The sequence below is a fragment of the Mugil cephalus genome, chromosome 14 (assembly GCF_022458985.1).
Source record: "Mugil cephalus isolate CIBA_MC_2020 chromosome 14, CIBA_Mcephalus_1.1, whole genome shotgun sequence".
NCBI classification, from domain to species: Eukaryota; Metazoa; Chordata; class Actinopteri; order Mugiliformes; family Mugilidae; genus Mugil; species Mugil cephalus.
Genome location: NC_061783.1, coordinates 4,065,030 through 4,088,195, shown reverse-complemented (window position 1 = coordinate 4,088,195; position 23,166 = coordinate 4,065,030). Strand labels below are relative to the sequence as shown.

The window sequence follows — 23,166 nt, the reverse complement described above, 5'->3', positions numbered from 1 at the left end:
ACTGATATACACAGTGTGAATATTTTGATATCACTGTAGCACATTGTGGCACACAGTGAACCATCTGCGCAAGTAGAAGGTCATAAAGTCAGCAAACTGATGTCACAAACATGGCATAAACTGTTCCACCTTTGTTTAAATTATCATACTATAGAAAACACCCTGAGGACACTGGACTGACCAAAGTGTTCAGTTTACTGTGTAAAAATTCAACTTTGAATATGTTACTGGAAACACACAATATATAATATATTTTAAAGTTTTCTCCTCTACTTTCCATTTTGTTCATGTTCTTTACTGCATGCTTTTGTCAGTTAAATTGACTTGTCTGGTCAATAGGTTGTAGTGGCTAATGCTAGCAAAGTAACAGTCATCAGAAGTTTATTTCCTTAACACTGTATCCCATTTATATTTGGCACAGCTGGATAGGTTTTAACTGCTGCAACAGTAAACGGCAGCAGAAGCTGATTACAGCTGGTGATTCCAGAGATTTAGATCTGTTAGTCAATGAATGTACCCTGGAAAACAGCCCAAATAACCCTGCCCACAAAATGTTTGCAGCCGAATGTCAGTCTGCAGTCACTCATTTGGGAAGTGAATATGCTCTGGCAGATCAACGATTTATTTACAAAAAAATGGCTCTGAGTGATGGTAGGATTAGACAACTGTATGCAGAGATATTTTTTCTCTGTATCAGTTGAAACGCCCATTATTGTAATCGAAATGTGTGTTGCATATTCGTACTCTGAGAAGATTTGACTATGGCAACAATTTGTGGGTTTCTCACTTATAGAGAAAGGAACACACTGTATGTTTTCTACTTCCATTCCTACAACTACACCACAGAGGCAGGCTGTGACTCATCAGAGAATGGACATGGGCCTTCTGAGGGTGTCCTGTGGCGTCTGGAAACAGAATGTTGTTAGTGGGGGCCTCTGTGGATCATCACACAGATCAGTTTGGGATCTGGTATATTTGGAGGCCAGGTCCTGTTCTTCATGTTTTTTAAGTTGTTCCCGTGTGTTTCTATGTCAGGCTGCATCCTGATGGGGAGTGTCATTGCTATGGGGTGGGGGTGTCTGGTCTAGTCTAGGTGGGTGGTACATGTCTAAATAACATCCACCTGAATAAATGCCAGGTGCAAAGGTTTCCCAGCAGAACACTGAATTGTCACAACAATCACAACATGGTCTACGTTATTCAGTTCCCCTGTCAGTGACTTTAATGTTGTGGCTGATAGGTGTATATTAAGCAGGTTAAAGCATTTTCAGTTTACAATACTGGTCTCAACATGTCACAAAATACAATCTGTAATAAAAATCACTCCATGTGATCATGTATGTGAATGTCAGACGTCACCTTAGCGCCATCAGTTCCAGGAAGTCCATCCAGTCCATCTGCACCAGGCTCTCCCTGCAATATCACATCACACATCATGATCAGAATCACGTCCTGAAGAATGAATATGAACAAAACACCCTCTGTCAAGTCACAGCATACTTACAACATCTCCTTTTTCTCCCGCAGGACCCTTCTCTCCTTGAGGTCCAACAGCTCCCTAATCAATATCAATTTGAAATTTTAAAATAAATCACATTTATTAATATAATATAACAGTAGTTAAAGTATAAGACTCACATCATCACCCTTGGGCCCCTCCAAACCCTGACGTCCACGGATGCCCTCCACACCCTGAGAGAGAACCATTAATTATATCCTGCACCTTTGCAAGTACAAATGTCAACACAGCACAGGACAAAGAACTGATATGACTAAGACTGCTTACAGGAGCTCCAGGTGGACCAGTGGGTCCAGGCATGCCGTTGAAACCAGGAGGACCCTGCAAACAAAACAGATTCAGTTTTTATTCTTCAAATACAGTGTTACAAATGTCTGCGTCCTCAAACTTACTCTGTCTCCTTTCTCTCCGGGTGTTCCAGGGAATCCGATGGGCCCTCTTTGCCCCTAAAATGGCAAGTAATATTTAGTACTAGTATTTTGTAAAACATGTATTGTTTGAACACTTTAAAGAAACTTAGATTTATTAATACAAAAGTTTCCCTACATCATCTCCCATGCGACCTGGGGCCCCTTGAGAACCTTGTTCTCCAGCATCTCCCTGCAAAAAACAAACACAAACAAAGCAATTGTGTTATGAGAGCAGAGTTAATCCCATTAAGCTCCTCACAGGCTGAAAACAAATCATGCACAGGTTTAATTTGGTATCAATACACATCCAGGCTTCTCTGTGGAGATGACTCAAGATCATGATGATGCTAGAGGCAAGGCACTGATATTAAGAGGTTTTCAATCACATTTGTTTTCACTCCTTACACACCTTCTGTCCAGGCTCGCCATCTTTCCCAGGCTCCCCTGCCACACCTTTGTGTCCCTGAAGGCAACAATCAGTTTACTGAGAATGCTGCATCACTTCAAATGATAAAAACAACAAAGAGTGAGTTTATGTTATTACATTTACAGCTTATAGTAAAATTATTGGACCTTTGTAATGTGAATTTGTGTGATTTATGTTAGGACATGAGGGGCAGACCACTGCATGGAACAGGGATGTCTAATCAATGGTTTAACATGGAAATTAGGAAAACTTCTTTTGGTCAGTGGTTCCCTTCTGAGCTTGACCACAGACCAGAACAGGTGGATAAGGGTATATTTATACTTACCTGTCAAACTTTCTGAGCGCTTGTAACATGTTCATGTTATGTGTAAAAAGTATATAGTATATCGAAACTGAAAGTACTAAACATAACCACAAAGTTGATGTGTACAATGTTGACACATAAATCTGGAAGATCATTCCTTTTGGATTTAAGAATCAGTCCAAAGTTTTTAAGTATATTTGAAAGAGATGTACGAAAGAGATGTACATTTCAAACGAAGTCCCGGCCGCCTTTGATGTATAGTAGATTTAGTATTCAGCATGAACATTGTTGCCATTGAGCTCAGAACATAAAGTACTGATGAGGCCAAACTAAAACTTTGACGCTGTGATGGCAACATAGGAAAAATGTACGCTGCAGGGACCATTGATTCCACTGGTAGTCACTGAGACGTGTCACCCTAATGACGCCAAAACAATCCATGTGAGGGAATCAGGGAAGTGAACATTTTTTCTGCTTGATGGATTGATCTGCTGACGGTTCTAAATGACATGTCAGGATATCACCAAGCTCATTAGTCATTCTCAATGGAGAACACTATGTACGCACAAGATTTTTTGAACAAAAGTTGTGGTGTCTGTGAAGGCTCTCAGTCATCCAGGTCGTTGTATATCAAAAAAAAAAACAAAACAAAACAAAAACAAAAAAAAAAAACACATGGGCTGGGGTTTCTTGAAGATGCTTTGCATCTCAGTAGCTTCTTTAGTTCTGAGGAACTGGTGGGGAGTTGAGGTTTAAATAGGAACATCTGTAAGTGTAGCCCATCACAAACTTGCTTGACTAGTGTCTGTTAACGACCAGATCCTGGCACAACTAGTGTCTGTTAACAGCTGGATAGTTCACCTGTCATTGTCCCTGTCTTCTTTGAATGGTGCTCTAACTACCCATTATCAGTCTGAAGCTCCAGTCTCAAGTTGAAGATGGGGGTGAAACTTCTTGGGGGCAGGTGTTAAGATTATTGTATGTCTAAAACCATTTTGCTTTTTTGTTCAGTATAGAGCTGCCAGATCACTCACAGGAACTAGTCACCATGTCGATCAGCCTATCAACCCAGGTCCAGGTCTGCATCTATTTGCTATTCATTTCCTTCCATTTCCTTCAATGCCTTTACTGTTCTGGCCCTGATTCGCTGCAGTGTTTTAAGTGGCTTTTAAAGATTCACCTACTGTGCGTAGACATGCCTTTTCTTAGATTAACATGCTGATATTGTATCTGGTTCATTATGCTGTAAAGTAATTTAAATGTTGTGGTCTGACTTGAATCACTGAACAACCTCCATTAACATTCCTCACCTTCATCCCTGGTAGCCCAGCTATTCCCTGAGGTCCAGCAGGACAGGCAGCAGGACACTAAAAACACACAGACGGTCGGTCAGATACTCAACGAGTGTGGCTGCTGCTGCACAGTCTCTTTAAATTCATGATTCATTCTGATCAGAACGTGCTATCACCACTCCAAACGCCATGCATCCAAGAAACATTTGGCGGTGTGTAAGACAGCAAAAACACTCACTGCTTCCCCACTTCCCTCATTGCTGGCACCAGGCGGTCCCTAAAACACAGCAGAATGACATCTAAAGCATCCACAGGGGGGTTTAGATGTCCACAAAAATCCACCACAGCAGAGGTTTCTAGTGTGTTTGGAAAGAGACTGCCACATGCAACATCATCGCACAATGATGATTTCAAATAGAAACCTGAGCTCAGGAAAGAATGTTGTCTTCAAATATAGACAAATTAGTATGAAGACTATTAGGGTTCAAATCAATATACAGCATGTGGCTGATATTGTGCTTTAATTAAAAGGCATGCAAGTAGTGTTCACAGAGTTTTGTTGACTTTGGAATGATACAGTCAGTGATGCAATGCAGTATTTTTAGATTTGATCAGGCCTTCGTGTCATAGCTGTAAAGCTCATTGGGAATGCGTGGAGTCAATTTGCATGTCTTTTGTTCACTTTCATATTCATTATTTTCAAATAAGAAATGTGCAGCTGATATTTGACAAACTTGATCCGTATCTAACATAAACATTCCCAGCCTGTGATCCCTTTCTTTCCTTCAATACAGCCTTTCACTTCTCCCTCCTGCCTTCAGCGTCTGTTGTGTTGAGTGAAAATGAACACTACTCTTGCTCTAGTCAGGACCTGTAATCCAGATTTTGGTATGTGAATATATCATATGGAATATTTAAAGTGCAAGAATATGTGCTAATGATATGTCTGTTGTAAGAAATGTATAAATCACCATGTTAGTATATGTCAACAAAACAAAGTTAAGGTTAGTTCTGGTTCTTACCACAGGCCCTGGTGGGCCTGGAGGACCAGGAGGCCCTGGGCTGCCATTTCCTCCCCTGGGTCCTGGTGGACCCTGCAATTTTATAACAACATTTGATATTTTATCTTGTTGAGATAAATGCTTAAGAGCATGCTTAGAACCTTCCTTTTTTCTTTTAAACAGATAAAATTTAATTAAAACTTGTGCATCCGATGCCACACTGTATATAATTATATTTAGCAAAAGTAACATCATGGCTCTGTAAAATATTCTATTATGAGTAAGTGAAATAATGAGCATGCTTATTATAAGCAACATGTACACACATTCAAATGTCCATCTGTGAGTGCTGTATTAACATATGCAGCATTATAATTGATGGTAGACTTCCAGTTTGTGGCTCTATGACCATATCATCTGATTTCCTTCTAGGTTCTTGCCATCATTTTCTTTTACAACCATTACATAACAATTCCGGGGGATATTGTTGATCCAACCCGGGGGATCTTTTGTTGTGGAAGTTTCTTGGCCGTACAAAACGCATTTAGGCAATTTAAATCAAACCACATTCTGACCTCAGGTCCAATATTTCCCTCATCTCCTGGGATGCCTGGTTTCCCTGGAGGTCCCTGTGAGACACAGACAAACGGCAGGTTTTACGACAAAACATTTGATGGCAAGTTATGTATAAGCACACTTGAATGACGGCAGCAATAGGTCTGTTCTGTAGCAAAAACATACAGCAGGTCCTTCGCTTGTTGGGCCCTGTGAAGGAAAAGATAGAACATGTATCATGTAAATGTCACTGAGAGTCAGATCCACACATGCATGTTGCTTTAGCAAGACACCAGACTACTTACAGGAGGACCTGCAGGTCCAGGAAAGCCAGGAAGTCCCTGCAGTCAACAGGAGTGAAAATCAGAAAAAAAACAGCCTATGCTTGCAAAAGCAAAATCACAATTCTCCTAACTGGTACATTCTGAAGTGAACTAAAACTTTACTCACTCTCTCTCCTACAGGCCCTCTGGGACCCATTGGACCAGGAGAACCCTGCAGACAGCAAACACAGCCAAATTGATCATGGCATCCTTTCTATTGACACACATACACACACTCCTCCACACTGCACTACACACACTTTTGTGACAACTTAAATGACTGCATTTATTCACGAAGTTTGTCCCTGGACCTGAAACCAGCTCACTCTTCAACATTTTACAGATATTTCTGTATTTTTTGAGAAGACATAGGACCGAGGACAACATCCACACACAATCACACACAGACATCACTGTCAAAGATTCTAAAGAGTGTGTGTCAGGTTATGTTTCCTACAGCAGATCCTGGAAGACCGGGCAGTCCTCTCTGTCCAGGAAGACCGATCTCCCCCTGCTCCCCTTTGCTGCCCTAGAAAACAAAAACAAAAACAAAGCCGCTTTATCTTCTTCCCACATCTCCAAATGTCTAGTACTCTAATAATTCTACTGGTAATCTTTTGTCATAGCTACAGTTAAGGACTCTAGGTTCTGATGGCGGTCACTAGGTCAACACATTAGCAAGTTTGTTGATGTGACCAGAATAAACTAGTGAAGTAGACTGTTGCCCTATTTTTTTGAAAGTCCCTTAGTTTCCAAAGGTGATTTGGCTTGGTACAAACAACCTATTGCAGGGGTCTTCAATGTTTTTCAGGCCAAGGACCCCCAAACTGATGGAGAGATTAAGTAGGGACCCCCTACCTACTATATGTGTTCTATATTAAACTCGGCCTAGAGCTTATAAATGTACATTATTATACCATTTCATTCAATATTAAGCTATTAAAACAATACGTAGGTTCTAATATTCATTTTTTATTTCAAACATGTGCAACAATGGGATGGCTGTGCAACTGCCATAAACATAAACAAACCTATATATATCATGCACTGTTAGCTTCTCTTCTGCTAATGTTGCAGCATGCTGACTGAAAGATATCGTCTTCTACCTCCATTTATAATAGTACTAAAATATGTTGGATTCATGTTAATGTGTATTTAAAGAAATTTCAATTTGTGGGGGGAAAATAAAAACTATATATATGGAAAAAAAAAAGGTCTAATCAACCAAAGATTTTGTGACCCCGCTGCAGTACCTCCACGGACCCCTTAGGGGTTGTGGACCCCCTGTTGAAGGCCTATGACTTACAGGGTCCTTTTTTATGACAGGACAATTAATAATTAGGTAGAATTCGTACAGACGAGAAAGTCAAACTCAAAAGCTATGTTAAATTATGGGACTTTTGTAATATTCTTAAATGCAATGTATTGTGCTACACACTTGGTTCCATATAGTTCAAAACTCTGAAATGTGAGTTGTTATTCCTCACTGTGATACAGTGATCATTTTGCCTGTCACTGGTCAGTCCTTAATGCCCTCCCACCTTGTTTTGAGACGTGACTCATTTATGCCCCATGGATAATGATAGAGAAAAGACATTTAGAGGGTTGTCACCTTCAGGCATCTGCTACCCAGCAGAGGGAAATGGAATGATGAACGGATATATGTTTAACAGTCATCTATTATCTGAGTTCTGCAACCATGGCCCTGGGCTTGAGAAAGTGTTAGCTTTAAGGTAGGGAGTACATTGTTTTGATACCCAAAAGTTATAGTTTTGAGATAATTTAATATAGATAATATCATACGTCCTGGTAGGTCCTCATTGTGTTCTGTGCAGGACATGAGTGTCCAATGGATAACTTAAAAAAGGCTGCATTTTATGGGAGCAAGAGGCATAAGTGGGAAATGTAGATCCCTTCACAGTTGGAGTTTTTTGAGGGGCGGGGCTTAACTGGATGCAAAACATCTCAAACACTATAGCCTGTAAACGGCGGTTAGGTTTCAATGGACTGTTTTGGCAAGAATGGAGGAGGAAAACACATATTTTGGCACCAAAAAACCAAGAGACATATTCATGGTTGAAAGTGACAATGTTTGCCTCCAGCTAACACTGTGATGTCACAGTGACGTAGGCTTCTAAAGTGGATATTTGTTTTAGTTAGAAAAGGGTTTTGGCTAACCTTTAAAGAAGTTTATTTATGTGCACAATTTAACCACCTAACAGTATACAGTACATTAAGTTTATGACCTTTGTGGTGGGCAATTGCTTATAATTTAAGATCCATGATAACATTTCTCATTTTGTACCCATTTTGTAACCCCTGCCAGTCATTTAATTTGTAAGATACACAACATTACCCATCTATGAACACATTATATATACAAATATCTAAGCTGTGTCTTTTATACTTTTTGAGATATAACACTTTTGAAAAGATGACCATAGCATGAAAATGTACATCACGCAGCTTCAGTATTTATATTGAATGAATCTGTACAATTTGAATCTGTACAATCGTATGAACATTTTAATAATGATATGTCAAAATACCCAGTTTGCAGTGCACGCTATCAATGATATTTAATCATAATTAATTGTATTTCTTAATGTGGAAGTCAAAGGATTAAGAGGATATACAATATATACTGTATATGAGAATTCTGTCACTGTAAGTGCAGTGGACACCACCTCTGTCGGTTTACAAAGAAAAGTTCCCCCACGGAAAAACTAGTATGTGGTTTGTATCACACAATATGTGAGTCATATTGTGTCAGACAAATCTATTTTGAAACTGCTTGAGCAGAGATATGAACACAATCATTTCCCTGTGGTATCATGTGACAAAAGAACAAATGAACAGAGTGATGGAGGATGCGTCAGCAGCCTGCAGGTATAGTCAGCAATTAATTTTGCATCTAATACTTACAGGAGTTCCTGGACTACCTGGAGACCCTGGAAGACCCTGACCAGACAGGAAAAAAAGCAGTTAAAAAAGCAGTTAAAAAAAGCAGAACTTACTTTGTGTTATTGTCTGTTAATTCAGACAACGGATAAATGGACTCAAGAAGAATAATGGTTGATATAAAGTGGGAAATAATTACATCTCTTCCATCTCTGCCGTTTTCACCTGGGGCCCCACGAGGGCCCTCTGGGCCAGGAGCACCTGGGGGACCTTGGATTGATCTGTCAGGCTGTGAAAGGATAGAAACAGTCCACAAATATGACACACTTACTAAAGATGTTATCGGCAATCATGGCAATACAAGAATTGGATATCGATCAAAGAGGTTAGCAGAATTCAAATGCTCAGTTAATGTCTGTTAAAATAGGATATATTAGATATTATTATTAAACAGAAATAACTATCCTACCAAAGGCGAGTTATCATTTCACTTAAATACTATGAACAGCATCTGTGCCAGCTTGGTTTAAGTCACTTGGCACATACCTTTACTAAACAGCAAACAAAGAAAACCACCACCATCAATTAGATACAGGTTAAAGCAATAAGGCAATTAGGCAACCAAAGCACCGAAATAGATCATTCGCTTAAAATGACAAAGCAAATAGAAGGTAGAGAAGATAAATAAATACCTCAGCATTGGCATACATCTGCAGAAGCAAGAGAAATCAGATAAAGGGAGAGTTAGTGAAAGTAGTCACACCACCCTCACCAAAGGCGTCAGCAGAAGCGCTCGTGTTCATGATCACACCGGTGAGTAATGTCATGCTGTCATTTAAATACAGCACACAGCCCCATACGCAGCAGGAGACGTCTCTGTCTAAGGGTCGGGGAGGTGCAGTCATCTACATTCTGGTACAGCTGATTGAATAAAAAAACCTAATTCATTGCACCTTACGGAGAATGAGACGGCAGAGTGGCATTTTCATTGAAAAGCTACAAGGATTTTTCTCAGAGGCAGACATCTCATTAATTGCGCTCGAGTCGTGTCGAAGTGACATATAATATTTAACCATGAATGTCATGAACTTTACTGCGCCTTGCTCATTGTGTGTGTGTGTGTGTGTGTGTGTGTGTGTGTGTGTGTGTGTGTTTATATCAAGATTACCCAATAAACTGGGCTGAAAAACAGAAGATCTCAGGTTATTTGCAGCAACTCTTTCCAACATTAAAGGCTGTTCCCCCTAATCGACACAACTATGTCTGTGACTGCAAAATGAGTCTCTCTGGACAGTAGGTTAAATGTCTGAAAGTTGTCAGGCACATTATGGACCCAGCGCTTGCTTTCTCACTCACTTGTAGTAGTGGTAACCCAAAGGTGCGGAACAGGAATCAACTGGAAGACACTGGTGAAGCAGTGATAAGATCACTGCTGATGAACACCTATGTTTTGTTCCAATTCAGGGAGTAATTAACACAATATTACTACAATGTTGCATTTAACCTTTAAAGGTGTGCAAAGGCAATCAAGGCAAAGTTCTGATGCCCTCAGCACTACGTCCTCACTAACAGTTTTGAAAATGACGTATTAGTGCGGGAGCTAGGATTTATTGTTGTTCATGTACCGCCAACAAACGTGTTCTGTTTGATCAAGCATCTATATGTGGGAAACAAGGTGTGGAGGAGCACTGCTGCTGCCTCACACCTCCGTCTGATGCACACTCTTCCAGAGACTCATCAGATAAACTACCAGGTTATATGACTGCAGTCGGTTTGAGACCGCCATGTCTAAACGGGCTCATTTGTTCTGGGTTACTGCGTTCACACCCGACTAAACTAACTGACTGGCTTCGAAAAGATGACATACATATGTACATACTTTTTTTCTTTTTTCTGTTCATGTATTCTACTCCATAAGTTAAAAAGACACATGTAAAAAGCAGAGCGAACTAAGATTGGTCAGTTCTTGATTTTCTAGCTAGGCCTCAGCAAGCAGAAACAAGACATGTGTAAAGTAGCTTTCAGTTAAAAATGCAATTTCTATCTTTCAACTTTAATATTCATGATAATAATAACGCCTTGGTTTTATATAGCACCTTATCATAGGCACTCAAAGCACTTCACTATTGAATGCATTATTCATTTGCACACATAGTCACCCCCTAGTGGTGGTAAACTACCTCGGTAGCCCTGGGGCAGACTGACGGAAATATGGCTGCCAGACGGCGCCTACGGCCTCTCCGACCACCACCAACATCGGCTACATGCTATTTTTTCTCTGGCAGAAACATTTTCTTGTTGCTAGTTGTAAAAACATAAATAAGAAAAGATACTAAGGTAGACTAAGGAAGCTTGGTTAGCCAGTAGGGTAACATTTTTCCCAACTTTACCCACAGATCTAGACTCTTATTTTGTCTTGAGTAAACTTTGATGTTGCCTGCACCTGCACATTTAGTATCAAAGGTGGAGAATAGTTCTTTAAATGATGTATCCTGTTAACCAACAACCCAGTGGGTCATAGTAATAAAGTTTATTTCAGTTAGGGCACCATAGTTATCATTATCTTGCTATCCTACTTATTGTTGCTGTCCGATAAAAAACATGTATCTCCAAATTTCTTTTTTTCGTACCTGCTTTTGATACATGCTTTTTGACTGACATTTCTGACATCCAATGGAGATACGTTTTAAATAGATTACGTCTTAAAGCATCGTTCAATCGGTCATATAGATACCGAACGTGTCAGCTGCTAGGGTAGGATGCAGACATGTCATGCCAAAAACATCAAAAGTGGAGATAAGTGTTTTTTAACGGACAGCGAAGTTATAAATGTTCATAATCATTATGCCGCTGCTGACAGCCTCCATGTGTCACTTCTGTTCTTTTATTTTCATGTTGCTGTAATCTGCTTTACTTGGGCCTAATAGCAATGCTGTATTATTTTATAAGAGTTAGAATTTCTCAAAAACACACACAATGTGTAGGCTGGGTTTTGGATTTCACAGTCTACCGGCTAGCTAACTGCCATTTCTGTTTTGTCTCTTATAGCACTCATAATACATATATGAGTACAAAGTTGTTCCAAGTTGCTGTTTTATCCAAAAATATACAGTTAAATATATTTTTTAAACCATAATTAAACTGTTAACTCTGAACTGAATGAAACTAAAACTGCTCGGGAGAGTGTCTGCTACACGTCTGCACCTCCATATTAGCATTTGTGCTGCCCCCCTTCAGCATGCTGGGAGCTCCTTCACCCTGAATAAAAACCACAAACCACCGACGGTGCTGAGTAGATCCAGGGGCTTGTTACTGTACCTCAGTGGCAGGCAGCTCATTGCAGCTCTCTCTCTGGGCTCTCTTTGGGTCACAGTGAATCAGCATCCACTGGAGCTCAAACTGAAAAGAGATGTTAATGTTACTGTGTGTACAAACTAGGACATGGAGACACTTAAACACGAGCCACTACAACGAGTGTTTTGAAATGCTTTGTCAGGACACAGCTAGTTCTTTGTAGGTTTAAATCACTGCCCTCTCTCCAATGCGATTCTCTGCAGGGATTATGTTTTTTCCTTTTTTTTCTCCTTTTTTTTTTTTTTTTTTTTTTGCTGCTGGAAACCAACTGAGCAGCTTTGCTGTGACAGCAGCACTTTAGAATTACAGCATAGCTCAGCACACACATAAACCTCAATGTGTTTTCTTACAGAGGGCACCATTCCCAACAATGCAAGGAGTCAGTGAACATGATTAAGTGCAGGGGGCAATACTCCATCCTCACGTACCACTACGGAGGCGTTGGGATCAGCATCCAGCCTTCCAATGAGAGTGTCTCCCTCTGTGTTGACAGGGCCTTTGCCCTTGATGGGCTTCTGATCCACGGGCTGACAATCGACGTACAGCGTGACCTGGTCGCGCTCCACGCCAATCATCACCTTGTGCCACTTGGTGTTGAATAGCACGGAGAGGCCGGGGAAGGTGACGGTCTGCAGGTACCCGTCAGCACCCATCAGGAAGTACTCCAGAGCCTGCTGGTCGCCGTTCAGCCTCAGCCCGGCTTGTTTGTTTCCGTCCTCGTCCACCACCTGCCAGACGTTCCACACCTTGTTCACCGTGTTCTTGATCATGCGGAAGGTCACCATGAAGGAGTACTCGTCGGGGAAGCCGCGGGGAAAGTTCAGCCTGAGCAGAGAGTTGGGTCCAGATAAAAAGCTAAGTTAATTCACGATCACAAAATGAACACATCCAGAGCAAGACTTGGACAAAAATAACTCAAACCATGACATTGCTGTATTTGAGAGTCAAACATGAAGAAAGTTCTTAGAGGTATATATACTATATATATATCAGATATGAGCTATGCTAGAGTGGCGGTGACAGTGTGCTTATATCAGAGGATGATTTACAACATGTCATGTTTAGAACATATCTCCTAGTTATCCTCCACAACCTGGTGCTTCCTGTGTTTTTTTGTTTTTTTTAACAAGCTAGCTTCTCAGTAGGTGGTGCGTTCCTAGATGGGCACTGCAGCCGGACTTTTACCATCCTGTAAACGATCAAGGTGAGGCAATAAAAAAGGGAGTTTCCTGTAACCCTATAAAACGAATGTAGACTTCTCTCTCTAGCTTTGCCTCAGGTGACAGAGACTACAGTACGTGCCAGTTCTGCCCTGCGGAAGGTAACAGAGGGAGGACTTCAAAGCACAGGCTGTACCACTGGACTCGTGGGGAGAATTAACATGTATTTACATTCGGTGCATCAGGCCTGAGCAGCATAGGAGCCTGATGCCAGCCAGTTACGTAACGGCTTCTGAGCGAAAGATTGGCCAAAACAGTCTGGAGCAGGCACGCTGGGAAACACCGGGAGATGTCTTTGGTTATGTAACGTGGTAAAGCCTTTACTCTGCACACTCTGTCCTGAGACTACATCTTTAGCGTCACGCCTTTCAAATGTGTTAAATTTAGTGCCAAACGCCAAAGGAGCTGGGCCTGACACCCATGGGCTCACTGTAGGAAGAATGGAGGAGGAATGGGGTTTGAAATATTCCGTGGAAATGCTTTGCTCAGGCTTTGAGAGTTTGTGAAAATACAAGCACCAACCCAAAACACAGAGAAAATAAATAAGTTCAAATAAGGGTCTGTAAAAAGGCGTTCCAGAATGTGCCTGAGAATCATGTAATTTCCAAGTTTTCTTCTGTACCTGTGCATCCGTGGGTCTGTCGCAATCACTAACAGCAACTTTTAATGAGACCAGTTTTACTAAATATGAGCAAATACAGGCTTTCTTTCATCATGACGTTGCCGTTACCATGCTTCCATCAAAGCAAAGCTTTCTTCAGTACAGGCCGATAAAACCTGAAATCACCCCGCTGCCCTCAGAGAAATAAATCCCGTCCAAATGGGGCTTATATGTCATTTATGTCACCCAGCTACCGGTACTCAAAACTCTTTACAGTCCCAGTGACACATCTACCCATTAATTCACACAAAGCGCACATACGTTGATTGGCGCTGATATGTGGTTGTGTCACACGGCGGGGGCAACTCTGCATTCAGTGACTTGCTCAAGGACATGACGGCACGATACCACTCCACCTACTGAGCCACGTCCGCCCCCGCTACAGAGGAGCTTTTCTCAGGGGAGCTTTCCAAAATTTGATAAAGCTACCAGGATAATATCATCAGGGCTATCTCAGATTAGATTTGAGGAAGACTATTTTAACTGAAAGCCTGCATTATAACCTGACATTTAACATTTGGCTGCTTCAGTGGACAGTGAACACTATTCAGATTTCTGAACTCTGTCAATAACGTTCAAACTGGCGGACTGAGTGCGCAAAACGGATTACATTTGCAGTTTTCTGTCAAACGCGGCGTACGAGGGCTAATCCATCAATTTCTTACTCAAAGTTCAGTGAAGTCACCGTGATAAGACTTAGCTTGATAAGTCTGTGATAAATGCATATACCATAATGGCTCCAGTGGCTCTAGTCAAGTCTAAACTGTGACAGATACTAAATCATCCCCCGAGACCATCAACTTTCTGTTCAAGATAAATATCATCCTGCTTTCGTCCACTGGATCAGTGCAAATCAAAGGCCTTTACAAGTGGCTGTCAATAATACGCCATGCTTTTTAGCTAGCTACATGCATCAATCAAAATCAACACAATAACAATATCATTAAAAGGGAATAGGACATTTAGATGATTAAATGACACAAAAAATAGAGCAGTAAAACATTCTAAAGCACCGATGGCGGTACTAGTCACTAGAGGCCCATGTCTTGTTTTTGCCCTGGGGCTCCAAAGTGGGTTAATCCAGCCAAGTTTACAGCAAACTATTCATTTTCACAGGAAGCCAGTGCTGTCAACACATCCTATTTTATGTCTATTCTAAGCCCTTTAAAGGGTGGGCCTTTATAAAAGACTATAAATCATTACAAAAAAAAGAAGAAGCAGTAAAAGTAAAGTATGTTTCTGTACATTTCCTGGAAATACAAAAAAAAAGGCTTCAAAGTGGTGCTTTTCCATCCCCCACACTCGTTCAGAACGCACACACACGCACAAAATGCCTCCGCTCTGCCTATGTGCCTAAGAGATGCCAAATAGGTCCAGGCATGTTTTTTTCCTCTGCCAATTATATGCTCCCCTCTCTAACATCTGTGCCTGTAATAATGCAACACCTGCATCGGGAGGCCGCTGCTGCTGCTCGACACGTGCGTGTGTGTTTTTATCTGTTTTCCTTTAAACTGCCTCTACTGTACTTACATGGTTGGAATTTGGAAGTTGGCCTCCTTGTCGAGACGGTAGGCCACCTGGAGGGGAGTGGAGCCGTCCACCTTCCTGACACCTTTCAGGGGAATCACGTCCAGCTGGAACTGGGTGATCAGATCGAAACCTGTGTGGGACCATGTAAGAAGTGCATGGTGAAAGTGATGCAGTATTAATCATTACTATTTATACAGTTGTTTTTTTTAAAGAGTTTATAATCAACAAATCTAAAATCAGATAGATTGTGAACAATTGGCGGAGACTCCAAAGGAGTGGTAGACCAACTAAGATCACATAGGAGTCTGAGGGAAGAGGAAGAATATTTCTGCCAGTGTCTCTGACCATCATGTGGACAAGCCTACTGGGAAAATGTTCTGTGGACAGATGAGACTGAAGTAGTATTGTTTAGTTTAAATAAGTTTAAATGTGTTGAGACTAAACAACGCTGCATTCCAGCATCTGATCCTCTGTTCCCCTGTCTGTGAAACATGGGAGTGGTGATGTGTTTGTTTGGGCCTATTTTTCTTCATTTGGACTAGGAAGTTTTGCCACCAACACTTAACCAAAGAATTCTGAATTATACCAGTGAATTCTAAATAAAATAGGGTCAGGACATCTGTCTGTGAGTTGAATCTGGAGAGAAACTGAAAAACAACAGAGGTTGTTTTGGAATGGCCGGGTCAAAGTCCTGACCTTAATCTAACAGAAACGCTGTGGGAGGACCTCAAGTAAACAGTTCATATGAGGAAACACACCAGAATCTCTAAACAACTAAAGTGGTTCTGTTCTGAAGAATTGGCTTAAATTCCTCCAAGCTGCTGTGGAAGACTGATCAGCAGTTACCGAAAATGTGTAATTGCCTACTTACTAAATGTAGAAAGTTCAGAGGCAAGCAGAATGCGCACAGATGTGTTAAAGACGTGAACAGGGCAGTGGTGGTGAGCCATTGTAATCTTGCTGAGTTTGAACGGTTCCGAGTTAAATTCTGTAAACCTCAAGTGGAACATTTTATTTGCCTCATTTCAAATCTAAAGGTGTCTCGCGGCATTAGGCAGCCCACCCCTGTTCAGCTAATTAAACCCACCGCCTTCCCTCGGATGGTTTGTTTTCTCTTTTAGGGATTTTCTAGGCTTAGACTTGTCTTGTGGTTTGGGCAGCTGCTGCTTTTTACTTTTGTCTGAATACAGTCTGGATAAGTGTCTCCGCAAGTCTTTTACCTGGAAGGTCATCTTGTCCACCTCTCATTGGTGGGCAGACAGTATCGCCGTCCAGTCGGTTGAGGTCCAGTTCTAAAGGGATTAAAAACAAAAACGAACAAGCAAAAACAAAGCAGTGAGCTGAATTCGACAAATGCACTTTGCTACTGGTCAGTTTAATTGAATTGGTAAATTCCAGGAGACAGCTTCAAGGAAAAGCAAGGTCTTTAATGTCAGAGCGAATTAACATGATAATACACTGTGGTGCATTTTTAACGGAGGGGTCTCACATATCCATACATCAAAATGGACAAATCAATGCAGTGGTTTCGATTTTTAATGGAAAGCTCTCAGAGACGTCCTGTGATCCAAATATGCCAGGAGAGCTGGACACATGATGATAATATATGTACAGTAACTAGTGTGAGCCATGTGTCACCAGAACATCTTAGAAGATCAATACGTCAGAATGAACTGTTGATTTATCAAGATGGACGTCTGGTTGCCATACATGCTTTGATCATAAATTTTCATCATCTGTTTGAGAAAACAAAATTTGATGTTCATGAGAAAAGACTGGCAGAGTTTTCCGTTGCCATTATCAAACTGACATTAATGTAAATTGTATGCGACTTCAGAAATATCCTACATTTGATGCGACAAGGCCTCACTATGACTGAATTGAACAGGTTGTTAATTGCTAGAAACACACTACCTGACACATCAGTTCCTAGGATGTGTCAGTTAGGAGCGCTATCACCGAGCCCTCGCGCTACCGTTCTGAGGGGAAAATGCCTCTTAAAAAAAAAACTTTATGAAATGCGGATGTGACAGCCGGAGGGGCTCCCCAGTCAATAACCTGCGTCAGCTCATTTAGAGCGAACACATCTGGAAGCCGTTCCCGCGTCCCATATAAACCACGGAGAAACGAGATCAAGTGGTGAGACGGTATTTATAATGCCGCATTTACCACCACTAAACACTTATCTGACTGCGCAATGTGAGCCTCAAGTTGTTAAAGTTACTGCCTGCCGCAGCATTACGCTCAGAAGGCCGATCATTAGTGCAACGAGCTGGGGATGAACCGCAGGCGAGATGTCACATGCAGTTGCATGTGTGCGCCTCGGTAATGAGACAAATTTCAAGAAGCACTGCACTGCTGTTTCTGGCAATCACGTGCATGTGCGTGTTTGATGTATTGTGCTACCAAACAGCAGCAGAGAATGGGTTTGTTGTGATTATCAACGAGGACATATAATCTGATAATCCTACGACACAGGCCAGCAGTGTGTCTGCTATTTCTGGCCTTTGCTCTGTGACTTCTAATAAAGACAGCGACCTAGCAGCAGTGCATTTTGGCATTACCTCTCTGTGTCTTTGTTTACAAGACATACAGATTCACAATATTGGTGGCACACAGTGCACGCCATATGCAGTGCTTTGATTTTGGGATGTGTTAGTGGCCGGGCACTGCGCTGACTTACGTCCAAGAGCTGGAGCAAGGAGCAGGGACAGAAGAGCCAGGGAGGCAGGGAAGTGTGGCGACATCGATAGTTGCTTTCTGTTTGGGAAAGATGAAAAAAAAAATCAGTGTTCAGTCATGTGTCTCATTCTCTTTGACAGTTTTTGTCCAAATCCATAAAACACCACAGGGGTGACTGGAAGCACTTAGCAGGTGAGCTCGGTGCTCATCGAGGGCATAAAAGGAAGAAAAACGTTCACACCAGTCCTTCAGAATGTGTTCTCTTAGGGATTCCAGTGAAGTATGACGATGTGACGGCCACAAAGGTGACAAAGAGCAGGTAGCAGGTTATTTTAAGCCTGGGAGCAACCGACAACTTTTCATCTCAATAGCTTAAAATAAATTGTGAATGAATGGCTATGGAACACTTTTTATATGGATCAAATTGCATCAGAAAGGTGTCCCTACTACTACGCTACTTCAAATAAATGTTAGTGTTCTGTGTAGTGGTCTGACACACAGAATTAATATATTAATATATTACCATTTACAGGAAGCCTTTGGGATTCCTTGGTGGTCGCAGGATTCATGGACAGAAGAGACATACTAATTAAGCAGTGATTCAACCGCCAGTTTCCAGGTCCAAATATTTTTTGTTTTCCCTAAATAACCCTACCACGCCTAAGTGTGCGGATGGCAAAGCCATGAAAAACATTTCGTTGGTGGCCTGTTGCTGACTCCCTAAAGTGGTTAAATGCTTACTTAGATGTTACCACAAAAGTCCAAGTGAACATGATTTCAATTGTAGCAAGGTGAGAAATGAGCAAGCCTGTTAATACTTAACATAAAGCTAGACTAGGTAACCTAAACGCTTTCTCCTTGGTTTCTTGGCGTTACCATCACAGACCTGACCATCAAACAAATATTAGTAAATGAAATTTACTAAAATGCTAAAGAACTTTACTTCAACATACAAATAAATAAGCATTATATCTGCTTGTGTGCTTAAATACTGGAGACAATCATTGATAAAAAAAAAAAAAAACAGCAAATAGCCAGGCAGGTTTCTAAGCTTATCTGTTCAACTAGTCCATGCGTCCCAGCAGTGGAGTATTTTGTCCACATGTTTACTTCTGTTAACACTCTTCTTTCCGTGCCCTGAACTGTCACAGCTCTCCACAGCTATCCAAAATCCATCATCAATATGACAGAGAGTGATAGTGAGGACTCTTTTCCAAAGACAGAGGGTGTCAATATGACAAATGCATGAGGTACTGTTGGTGTTACTGAGGGCATAACCCATCTCCGGCATGTGAACTTGTCTGCGAATGTGAGCATTTGTTTCAGGAGAACATGAATGTGTGAAGGGTATACTGTCAGAGGAGTGACTAATGGCTAAGTCAGCAAGGTCTCTTCAGAGGTGTTGATCTCTAAAACTATGCCCTTCACCGTCACTATTCATTCACCATCTTCACAGTCCCATTGAGACCTGCTGTCTGCCAGTCGATCTGAACTGGAGCACACGTCACTGATGGAATGTGACTAATGGAAATATTTGAAATTTGAAAGTTATTTGAGACATTTCAGACATTCAGATCTGATTCAGTAATTTCATAAGATGACTGATGTAAAACATCAACTAGGAGATTGTTAGGTGATCTTAGAAGAAACCGACATTTTTACATTTTAGATTTAGATGTGCTTGTAGGCAGATTGTGCAGAATAATGCTATCTTTCCCCACAGTTTTCAGTGTTTCTGTCTACCTTTAGCTAGCTAAGCTAACCATTACTTGGTGCCGGTTTAAGAATAAAAGCCAAGGTTGGAGTCAGGGTTTTATTAGAAGAGACCTAGACCATCATTAAAAACTTAGTAGTACTTGCTGGACTCGCTATACTCTTTTCTTTCTTCATCTTTGTGGCATCCTCCCTGTCATGAGAACAGTTTTACAAGGTCAGCCATATTGCCAATTAGGAAGTTTCACAAAACTCAAAACTGACATATTTCAAGCTTGAGCAGTGTGAGAAAGTTTAGATGGATCGTTATCCAGGCAAAGCAGAAGACTGCGTTAGACTACCAAAGCACCCAAAGCCAATTTTTCGGGGCAGTTATTTAATTAACTGCACTCAAACTTAAATCTCCCAAGTACAGTATAAGCTAAGGATCCGTGTTCTCAAATAGTACAATTTTAGCCTAGGGCCTCTGACAGCCATGGATGCAATGACGTTTTTACTGGACATTTTTATTATTTTATTTTATTTTATTTATTTATTGTGCATTGCTACACACTCACTGATGTTTACCATTTAAATGTCTTTATTATTTCAATATTCGTCCAAAATTCAAACATTTTCTGGTGGAATGAACGGATCGTTAAATTCTTGACTTTTGCCGGGATTCACCGCAAATTAGCCCTACTTTACATATAAAAGAAGAAGACACCACTGTGGAAGAGATGACGCCTACTTGCCTGTTAGTTTGATCAGACTTCAGATAACTGTAGACTTAAATACATCCCTTGTCCAAAGCGTCTGAGCCACAGTCAAGGTACATCTTTGTAAAACTAGCAACGAGCAAATGCTAATGTGGCATTGATCTTCTCTTGTAACTCTGAGCAACAAAACAAATAAGTTTATATCCTGGCTTGTCAGGGAATTCCTCTAAGACAAGTTGTTTCCTTGAAAGTGCTATTCAAATTGGACGGTCTTTTCTTAAAGGAATTTGTCTTGGTTTTACAGGTTGTCCCTATAGCTTTGCACAAAATCACTGAAAGGGAGATAGAAGAAAAGAAAGATCAATGAAACGCCTTCCAATGCATTCTGTGGTTCTTTTCTGGCTATTCCTGTCTTCAAATTTAGACTGATGTTGTAAGAAGCATGTACAAACATTTCCAGAAACAAGAAAATAAATCCTGAGCCTGTCACTGTAATTAATGACCTTCTAAAGATGAATGTTTTAGGGTTAGGTAAGTTGACAGCTGTCTTAATCTAGCTTTTGAGCTTGCGGCAGGGATCCATTACATGTTCTATATTTACAGTATTTACATATGTAATTTGCATCCTTCAGGAGTGAAGGTGTTTGACTTGGTTATTCAGGTTATTCAGGTACACACAGATGTTGTACTTAGTGGTTCAGAAGTTTAGTTCAGTTTACATATTACATTATTCACTTTGATTCCTGGCATTTATCAACGCCTGATGGCGTTGCCACCCATGTTGCCTTTGTCCCTCTGGCTCCAAGTGAGCCAACTCCCTCCACCTGATTTCTGCTCTCCCACTTGTCTTAATTAGCCCTAAGATTGATCACTGTTGATCACGGGGCTCATCGGCCTCACAGGTCAGTCGAGTTGACTGCGCCAGCTCGAAAATGTGTGGCAAAATAATTAGACCAGCGCGGCAGATACTCGGACCTGTCTTTAGATACGATAATGCCGGAGGCATTAAACTGCGAAGCCCTGAAGACCAGGAGCTTAAGAGCTTTTCACTTTGTTGGAGTGTAGTGGAGATTTGCAGGCTGCATGAGTGCATGTGTTGGTCAGATTAAATGGCTAATGGCCAGCTTCTTGGAACTCGTAGAGAAGTCAACAAGTTCCAAGACTGAGGAAAATGTTGGGTCCTGGCTACATGAAGATTACAGATCGTTATTAGTCAGTCTGAAATGGCTCTTGAGAAAAAAAGTGAGAGTTAAAGAGCCCTGAATGAAATACAGCATGAGATATTTACCTATTCAGAGCAGAGAAGCTGTGGAAGGCCATGTTCCACCTCCTTCCGCGGTGGGAGACAGACAGGGCTGGACAAAGAGGTGCTCAGCGGCGAGATGCAGGAGCAAAAGGAGCCACGAACATGAAATTCCCTCCCTGAAGACAGTCCTACCTGCGCATGTTGAGGACTGACTGAGGGAAGCGGCGCACGGGGGGGATGCTCAAGCATTTTCGAAACACATAAAAGTTTGTTCAGTGGCTCCCCATTGGCCAGGAGTTGTTCAGGAGGTGGTGGCTAACTTTTTATTACCAACACTTGAAAAGATGCGGAGCCCCACGGGCCTTTATGTGAACACCTCCACCCTCGTCTTTTCTTTTTACGGTGCCCCCTAATGACATGTGGCTGCCGTGTGTAATTCTCTTAATAATTATCGTCAGGATAGGGAAGAAGCAGGCAGTCAGTCAGTGATGAAATGTGGATTTCATAATCACGCGTGCTCATCGGTGTAGCTTAAGAATGCGGGTTACACTGTGGTGTTGACATAAAGAAAGCCTTGTCATTACCTGAAGTGCTTTAGGCACACACACACACACACACACACACTGTTTACACATCCTGCATGTTATGTAATTCATCCTATGATCTGCACTTGAGAAGATCTGAAAGCCTAAAACAAACTGCGATAGGCCAATTTCTTGCAAAATCTCGTTAGATGTGCTGTCACTTCTCTCAGGGTACGGCTTCCTCATCCCGAATACACATGTCAGCTCCTACGGTATACAACCGTTTTGAAGTGAGAGGAACAGCTTTGCTTGTAGGTACAGATCTCTGTAAAGCAAATGCCTATTTGCGTTTCAGAAACATGAATGTGTTACACCTGCTTTAAAGACTATTAAAGTAAAAGCAACCACTTCTGGCCAGTAGGATAATGACTGCCTGGGTTTTGGACGAACATTTACAAGGACGCATACCACAACAGGTTTTTATTCATAAAACTTCCTGTGTATATATCTTGGGTTAAATTAATTCTGCCACTGATGTTTAATATGATATCAGAGATCAATATTTTCTGAAACTCGTCTGGTGCTCTACAGTTTACTACGAACGACAATCCGACGGTCAAGGATAATGCATTTGCAGCTGTATCATCTTGCACAAATCGATGTTTGTGTAGCAACACCACAACTGCCGTCTGTCTGAGGGATCTGTACTGGAAACCCAATACAGCGAGTGGGCCTTCCTCAGAGACCTGACAGAGAGAGATCATGTGTCCGGCTCAGATAATTGAGAGCCCGTGCTCTGAATGAGA

The 23,166-nt window shown here is 41.4% G+C and overlaps 1 protein-coding gene across 3 annotated transcripts in view; it reads right to left on the bottom strand.

The window, feature by feature from the left end:
• The window catches only part of LOC125019641 (collagen alpha-1(IX) chain-like), a 28,651-nt gene extending 6,571 nt beyond the window's left edge, over window positions 1-22,080 (bottom strand). Inside the window, exons 1-24 of one of the 3 annotated variants that reach the window (XM_047604536.1) lie at window positions 21,879-22,080; window positions 18,181-18,257; window positions 16,718-16,789; window positions 15,498-15,627; window positions 12,515-12,911; window positions 12,051-12,131; window positions 9,425-9,442; window positions 8,932-9,021; window positions 8,757-8,792; window positions 6,289-6,360; window positions 5,959-6,003; window positions 5,814-5,849; window positions 5,695-5,718; window positions 5,529-5,582; window positions 4,975-5,046; window positions 4,191-4,229; window positions 3,971-4,027; window positions 2,339-2,392; window positions 2,066-2,119; window positions 1,912-1,965; window positions 1,787-1,840; window positions 1,639-1,692; window positions 1,505-1,558; window positions 1,360-1,413 (exon numbers count right to left, since the gene is read on the bottom strand). In XM_047604536.1, the coding sequence (XP_047460492.1) occupies window positions 1,360-1,413; window positions 1,505-1,558; window positions 1,639-1,692; window positions 1,787-1,840; window positions 1,912-1,965; window positions 2,066-2,119; window positions 2,339-2,392; window positions 3,971-4,027; window positions 4,191-4,229; window positions 4,975-5,046; window positions 5,529-5,582; window positions 5,695-5,718; window positions 5,814-5,849; window positions 5,959-6,003; window positions 6,289-6,360; window positions 8,757-8,792; window positions 8,932-9,021; window positions 9,425-9,442; window positions 12,051-12,131; window positions 12,515-12,911; window positions 15,498-15,627; window positions 16,718-16,789; window positions 18,181-18,257; window positions 21,879-21,910 (1,710 nt within the window). In that variant the 5' untranslated portion in view covers window positions 21,911-22,080. The remainder of the gene's footprint in view (window positions 1-1,359; window positions 1,414-1,504; window positions 1,559-1,638; window positions 1,693-1,786; window positions 1,841-1,911; window positions 1,966-2,065; window positions 2,120-2,338; window positions 2,393-3,970; window positions 4,028-4,190; window positions 4,230-4,974; window positions 5,047-5,528; window positions 5,583-5,694; window positions 5,719-5,813; window positions 5,850-5,958; window positions 6,004-6,288; window positions 6,361-8,756; window positions 8,793-8,931; window positions 9,022-9,424; window positions 9,443-12,050; window positions 12,132-12,514; window positions 12,912-15,497; window positions 15,628-16,717; window positions 16,790-18,180; window positions 18,258-21,878) is intronic. The other 2 variants (XM_047604538.1, XM_047604537.1) reach the window with 2 other exon arrangements.
• Between the last annotated feature and the right edge of the window lie 1,086 nt (window positions 22,081-23,166).